Below are 7,778 nucleotides of genomic sequence, written 5' to 3'. Positions count from 1 at the left end.
TTCACATTTGTGTTTTTGTGGGGCATTTCACTCCTTTTTTCTAATGCATGCGGTCGCGCATCGCGCTCCCTTGTACACAATCAAGCTGCGCGCTCCCGGGGCTTCGCGGGGTGTGCATGCGGTCGCGCTTCTCGCTCCCTTGTTTACGGTCGCGCTTCTCACTCCCTTGTTTACGGTCGCGCTGCGCGCTTTCGGGGCTTCGCGGGGTGTGCATAAGGTCGCACTTCGCGCTCCCGGGGCTTCACCCCTGAGACCTTATATCGTGCCTGAGTTTTGTTAATTTTAAAAATTGCCGCCGGGACAGCTATCTCACGTCGTCCGAGCTCATCTCAGCCCTGTTCATAACCACGGCCTGAAAGGCGTTTTTTATCTCCTCTCTTTCCAAAGTGTATGATGAGTTTTGACACATTTTTTTACTCAAGTAGATAGGTAAGTCGGTAGTTAATACCTAGAACCTAGATACCTCCTACTTCGTGTTTTTGGGTTAAAAAAAAAAAAAAATGGAAGGTCGGTTCTTACTTACATAACGGTCCTCTACAAAAATAAATGAACGCAAAATATAAACCAATTAATAAAATGTATAGATAGCTTGTATTGAACTCTAGTAACAAACGTGTGGAGCATTACATTAAATTTAATTGTAAAAAGATTAGTCATTGATTAATAAGAATTAGGATGGATAATATAATATTTATTCCAATGTAGAATGTAGACATCGTAGACAGAGTACACTTGGAATAGAAATGGTGAAGTGTGGTATTCATTCTTAGCTTCAGATTTCCCGATTTATTACTTATTGATTCTTAACCATAACCATTGCTGTTTCTTTTTTTCCCCCAATTTCAAATAAAACACCTGATATTTGGTTTTGGTTGCTTTCCAAAAATCATGTTACACTTGCAACTCAAACACATTATATTCATGAAGATTCAAGTTATCTGATGGTAATGATTTGTATAACAGTCTCAGACTCTCCGGTGTTGAGTTTCCCAATAGATAAAACGCATGCACTCTGAAATACATTGAATAATAACAAGCATGCATAGCACCTGGATAGAAACTGTTTATCTTCTGTCTGTCTTGCCGATGCCTCGCTTTCCAGAGAACAAATGTTTCGGCTTCTTGGTACCAATGAACCGATCTCCTTCTCCCTTGAGTCCCCACTTGCCCACTTTCTTAGCAATGGCCTTGTGCGCGATCTTCTTCACCTTCATTAGCTACATACTTGGGTGTAGTTGTAGACGGAAAGAAATCCATCAATTGTTTCCCTCTTACTCTCAATACCCAATGCACTGCTTTGGTTGTTTTAATAAAATTTTACTGTTGGGATTTAACAGAGGCTGCCCTGCTGAAGAAAGCAGAACGAGAGAGAGGTGTGAAGAGAAAGTTGGAGCGCCATATTGAAGAAGAAATGCAAGACGACTATGTTCTCGACCTCAAGAAGAACTATGACCTCCCAGACGAATACAAATATGACGTCATACCGGAGTTCATGGAGGGAGTCAATATTGCCGACTACATCGATCCTGACATATTTAAGGTAAGTCTTCTTTTTCCCAGCCTTCCTATTTAAATAGGGTCGGTGTGGTAAGTAAGAAACATATACTCGACCTACCGACGTTACCAACGTGAAAAGATTTAATAGAATTCGAAGGAAGTGTAAAGGAGGCACTTGTTAATGCTCTGATGGAAGAGGATAGCATCAACTTTTGTTTTTGGGTTTTTGCTGGGATATCTCACATGTTGATAGTGTTTTATCCACAGGAGTTGTGAAGAGCTCTCAGTTTTGTGACAAATATTTAATTCATATTAGATCTAGGCGCACGGCAGTGCGCCAGGCCAAGTTCCGGCGTCAGCACGCCAGTGTGTATATTACACGAAACATTTCGAGCCATTTTTACCCCTATCATAACTCCGTTGATTTTGCACGTATTGTTGCGAAATTTGGACCATATGTTAAGGTATACTTGCTTATTATGCCTGCGAAATTCTAGCTTTAAAAGAAGGGGTAGAAAAGGGGCCTAGAAAAGAAAGACTGACTGACTCACTGATTCTCTCATCAAAATTATGAAGCACTTCCCGATGTCTTCGAAACTTGAAATTTGGCAGGATGGTAGGTCTTGATGATTAAGTAAAGGGAAAAATCTGAAATTGGGCAAAAGTTGCTCTGGGCTCCGCCCTCAGGCGGATTTAACACGTCACACATATTTGAACTCTTTCATTAGAACGGAAAATAAAAATTGAATTTTCGACCTTTTACAGTTATTTTTTCGGAGTTTGGACCTCAGATTTGGATTTTTCACAACTTTTTACATAGGAATCGACCGACCATTTATTCATAATTTTTACCCATTTGCAACTGCTCAATGTAAACGCGGCCTACGAAAAATAAACAAAACAAGTTTTTTTTTTTGTAATTTTTGCTCTCTGCAACGTGAAATCGTGAAAAACGTGGTTGCTATCAGCAGATCTGCTGAATTCTTGATTATTTTTCCTTTTGGATCCAATATAAGTGACTTTTTAACTTTTCAAGATGCCTATGTACAACTTCAAAAAGATAGCTGTCGTCCCGACAGCCAAGGTAAGTATCTATCTAAAATCCATGTTCTCAGTGTAGGTTATTGGTATGGTGATTGTTAAGTTCTATGATATAAGGATCCTGATTTCCCAAGGTGGGGAAATCAGCAGAGCCAAAGGTACTGTATCAACTCAAAATCAAATGACCAAATGTACTTTCACATTCCATATTGCATTCTACAGTGAATTTATGCCATATTTCCAAGAGTTACCTAGTTACATGATAATTACTATAATGCATTCTGTATTTTTTTCTTCAGGAATTTGTGGACATAATGCTGTCCAAAACACAGAGGAAAACACCAACAGTTATCCACAAACAATACAAGATATCCCGCATAAGATCCTTCTACATGAGAAAAATCAAGTACACACAAAGCAACTTTCATGAGCGTCTGTCTCAGATTATTCAAGAGTTTCCCAAGCTAGATAATATTCATCCATTCTATGCAGATCTTATGAATATTCTGTATGACAAGGATCATTACAAGTTGGGCCTAGGGCAGTTGAATCAAGCTCGTCATCTGATTGACAATGTGGCCAAGGATTATTTGCGTTTGATGAAATATGCTGATTCTTTATACAGATGTAAGCAATTGAAGAAAGCTGCTCTGGGGAGGTGAGTGTAAACAGGGGGTATTCTTGTTTTTTCCTTTATGAGAGGCCATTAAATAGATTTGTGAAACAAAGCCTAGAATTTAAAGCTCCCTTATTGTATGAGATTGGATAAGTTACATTCTAACCAAGTTTTGGATTTATCTGCTCTCAGCCTAAATTAAAATAGTCCCCCCAAAAGTTAATTACCTACACAAGGACAAGAAAAGTATCGTATGTATGCACCTGCCTATAATGACAGATAATTTGTTTCCCCTCTTTTCAAGAATGGCCACAATTATGAAGCGACAAGCATCTAACTTGGAATACTTGGAGCAGGTCCGGCAACACTTGTCTCGTCTGCCCAGCATTGACCCATTCACTCGAACCATCATCATTTGTGGCTTTCCTAATGTGGGCAAGTCCAGTTTCCTCAACAAGGTAAGTCCAAACAAAGTATGCATTTCCATAATGTTGTAAGTGCCACCTCTCTAGATATTATTTGTAGGTTCTATATATACTACTTTTCACCATCATTATCAGTGATAGACATAGGGGTTAGTGTTGTTCTGGTTGCCAGGAGCCTTCATGAGCTTGTAAACTTGTAAAGTTGGCGGGAAATTCGAAATCTTGATTTTTTTTTCCGCAACGCGTACAATCTGAATTCATTTTTTACTTTTTATCTCTAGTTTGCACGTTCCAAAAAAAAAAAAAAAAAAAAAAAAAAAAAAATTATTTCTGTCACTTGGAATGTTAAGGAAATGCATGCCTCATACATATTTGTTTTTGTTGTTATTATATTTCTTATCCTCCTCCCCCTTCATATGTACATAATATTAAAATGAGTGTTTCTTTTTCCTCAGATCACACGAGCAGATGTTGATGTGCAGCCGTATGCATTCACCACCAAGTCTCTGTATGTGGGTCACACAGACTACAAGTATCTTCGCTGGCAGGTGATAGACACTCCAGGAATTCTGGATCACTCCCTTGAGGATCGCAATATCATTGAAATGCAAGCTGTCACTGCATTGGCTCACTTGCGAGCAGCTGTTCTTTACTTTATTGATATTTCTGAGCAATGTGGTCACTCTATTCAGGAACAGATTGGCTTGTTCAAGTCCATCCGTCCCTTGTTCAATAACAAGGTAAGTAGGCTGGCATTCAATGCAGCAGGGTTGAAAATTTGAAACTTTTCACATTATGAATTTTGTGACTGAATGTGTTAATGACCCACTCACTTCGATCATGGGGTGCAATAGTCCTCCATACTGGACTCTGCACACTGGAATTTTGTCAGAAAAGACCCTGATTTCAATGTAATAGCTGTGTTGATATGTAAATCTGCATTGGTTTATTAGGCTTGTATTAATAAACCAAACTATAGTGAATACTACAGGGAGGGTAGATTGTAAACAGGTTTTTTCATATTAATAAACCACGCTATTGAGAATGCAATGCTCTGCGCATGCGTCAATATTATTCCCAAGTTTAGTATCCCTCATGATACCTCTGTGGTCATTTTTTGTTGGAATTAATATACACTTGTAGGGTCAGCTGTTGTCCTAAAATTTTGTTTTGTTAACTTTTTTTACAGTGTACAATTTCGAGGACTGTAGTATCGGTTGTTGCACTTGTTGCTTTGTGATATTGTTTTTCAGAAGTTAAATACTTTCTATTTTTTTTCTAATTTTAATAAAAGTTCTATTTGTTTCCATTATAATAATAATGGATTGTGATTATAATGAGTACCTATGAGGAATAAAGTGTACGATTTGGAGCACTATAGCATTGATTGTAGCTCTTTTTTGACATTGTTTTTCAGAGATTAGCTACCTATTTACTTTTTAAATTTTATTTAAATTATTCTTATTAAAATGGATCGTGATTTTATGGAGTAGGTACATTGATTTTGTTTTAAATTACCGCGTAGGTACATTGATTTTGATTTAAATTTAAATTATTTGTTTTAAAATGGATTTTAATTTTACCAAGTAGGTACGTTGATAAAAGTATTCATACACTTTTCCACTTTTTCTTAACTGATTAGGTAGGTATTTGGTATATATTATTATTATCATCATCATTCATCATTCGTCATTCATCATCCAAAAACCAGTTTCCCTATAGTCTGATGTCTGTTGTAACTATTACTACAGTGACTCTTTTAGTGTTGTTTATTAATACGGACCTTATTATACAGCATTGATAGCAAGCATTACTTGAAGTTTTTTTACTTTCTATTATTTCATTATTATTTTAGGTAGGCCCACTTGAGTACTAAGTAATAACAGCTCTTCATCAATGTTACTTGAAGTTTTTTTACTTTCTATTATTTCATTATTATTTTAGGTAGGCCCACTTGAGTACTAAGTAATAACAGCTCTTCATCAATATCCTTTGTACGGGACCACCACACACACACATCTACCACACACACACACACCCACACACACCAACCACCACCCACACGCACACCACCCAATACACACCCATCACACACACTACACACACACACCACACACGCCCACTACACACACAGACACGGTCGCGCTACGCGCTTCTTATGTCCCACAGTGCAGCATAATAGGCATAATAGGCATATGTGACAATTTTAAGTAGCCTATGTCACCCCGAGTACTCTTCTTAACAACCACAAAAAATTTCATCAAAATCGGTCGAGCCGTTTATGCGTGAAAAGAGGACAACCAAAGGTCTATTTAGCGTAACAGACAGACATACACACATATGTAACAAATCTACAATTTTATTTATATAGATATAACTAGTGGTTGACCCGTCCTTTGTACGGGACCACCACACACACATCACACACACACCCACCACACAGTCGTACCTTAATGATTGGGAATTCCTTTTAGTGCTTTCTTAAAATTCATATGCATAGTGGATTCTAAACTCCTCCTGGTTACGCAAGCGCAATGTGTATTCCCGGCTTTCTTTTACATTTCAATTTCTATACACTGACGTGCAGAAAATTTGGAACAGATTGACTTTAAAATGGCTGTAACGGTGTTCAATGAAAACTGTCCTAAATTTTTTGCATTCCAGTGTATATTGTATCCATAGCAACTAAAAATCAATCGAAATTGGTCGATGGCAAATGAACGCGATTAGTATCCAAATAGAAGAGAAGAAAATATAGAAATTATTTTTTCATTTCTGAGCTATCAATGTGAATCTGACCAAGTGAACAATGTAATTTTAATTTTTCTCGTATTTTTCCTCAATTACCTAATTGATCATAAAATTAAGTTGTTAGTAGCAGAAAAACTTTTTTTGAACAGTTTGATAGGTGAAAAATCGAAAGTGGCCTATGACGAACAGACGCCATTAGTATTAAAGCAGAAGAAAATAAACAACATAGGAAAATGGATACCTTAAGGAATTAGGAATCATTTAGGAACGACTGTGCATTCGGCCCTAAGATTTGAATTTGAACGTGTTTAGACTGTAGCAAGGGATAGTTCAGGGGTAATAGTAGTGCTGTTTTATCCACGCCACGTTGAAATGGCTTTCAGCTCGACAGTATAAAGATTTCATTTATAATTTGGTTTTTTGATGTATTGTTTTGTGTTTGCATGTATTGTTTTCGGTTGTTTAATGTATCGTTTTGTGTTTGCATGTATTGTTTTTGGTTGATCAATGTATCGTTTTATGTTTGCATGTGTTGTTTTCGGTTGATCAATGTATCGTTTTATGTTTACATGTATTGTTTTCGTTGATTGATGTATCGTTTCGTGTTTGCATGTATTGTTTACGAATTCATCAATGATAATTTCATAATTTGGTTTTGATCATTTTCTTTTTGTTTCAGCCCCTGCTAGTTGTTGCCACCAAAACAGATATAGTCACTTTGGAGGATCTGGCCCCTGAGAAGAAACAACTGTTGTCTGTATTTGATGATCTGGAAACTCCTCTGCTTTCCATGTCCATGCTTACTGATGAGGTAATGTTCTATTCCCATTACCCAGTAGAAGGTAATTTCAGATGTGATTTTGTGTTGAGCATGAAATGCTTGTTCCCTTAATGAATACATACATGAAAAGTTTGGCTTGATATGAACAAGAACCCCCAAACTCCTGATCCAAAGTCCATTGCACAAACCTAGATATGACTGAGATTGCTCTATACAGGGTGTCTCATTTGTTTACAGGGTGTTATGGAAGTGAAGCAGACAGCATGTGAAACTCTACTCGCATACAGGGTGGAAAGCAAACTGAAAGCCAAGAAAGTGGACAATGTTCTGAACAGATTGAGAGTCGCTATGCCTGCTCCCCGGGACAATAAAGCACGACCACCCTGTATACCAGGTAAATAACAACATTTTTACTTTTTTACTTAAGTTATATATAAAAATGGATACTTACGAGCTTATAAAAATGGATACTTACCATTTTTATATATAACTTAAGTAAAAAAGTATTTACAAAGGATGTCAAAATTAAATAAATTAATTAATAAAAATAACAACATTGTTTTTTCCATTTGTAGATATCATTGTCATATAGCTACATATATTAATTAATTTATTTAATTTTGACATCCTTTGTAAATACTTTTTTACTTAAGTTATATATAAAAAT

General features: G+C 36.8%; 1 protein-coding gene across 1 annotated transcript; it reads left to right on the top strand.

Annotated features, from left to right (window-relative positions):
* Window positions 1-2,409: 2,409 nt before the first annotated feature.
* On the top strand, window positions 2,410-7,505 carry LOC103516091 (nucleolar GTP-binding protein 1; the record flags this gene model as incomplete). Its single annotated transcript, XM_008481045.3, has 6 exons — window positions 2,410-2,581; window positions 2,838-3,196; window positions 3,459-3,612; window positions 4,035-4,319; window positions 7,010-7,141; window positions 7,349-7,505. Coding segments are annotated over exons 1-6 (1,135 nt in total), but the record flags the coding sequence as incomplete, so codon positions are not given.
* Window positions 7,506-7,778: the final 273 nt, after the last annotated feature.

The sequence above is a fragment of the Diaphorina citri genome, unplaced genomic scaffold (genome assembly GCF_000475195.1).
Source record: "Diaphorina citri unplaced genomic scaffold, Diaci psyllid genome assembly version 1.1 scaffold1487, whole genome shotgun sequence".
Taxonomy (NCBI): Eukaryota; Metazoa; Arthropoda; class Insecta; order Hemiptera; family Psyllidae; genus Diaphorina; species Diaphorina citri.
Note: the sequence above shows the minus strand (reverse complement) of the source record. Positions and strands in the feature narration are given on the sequence as shown.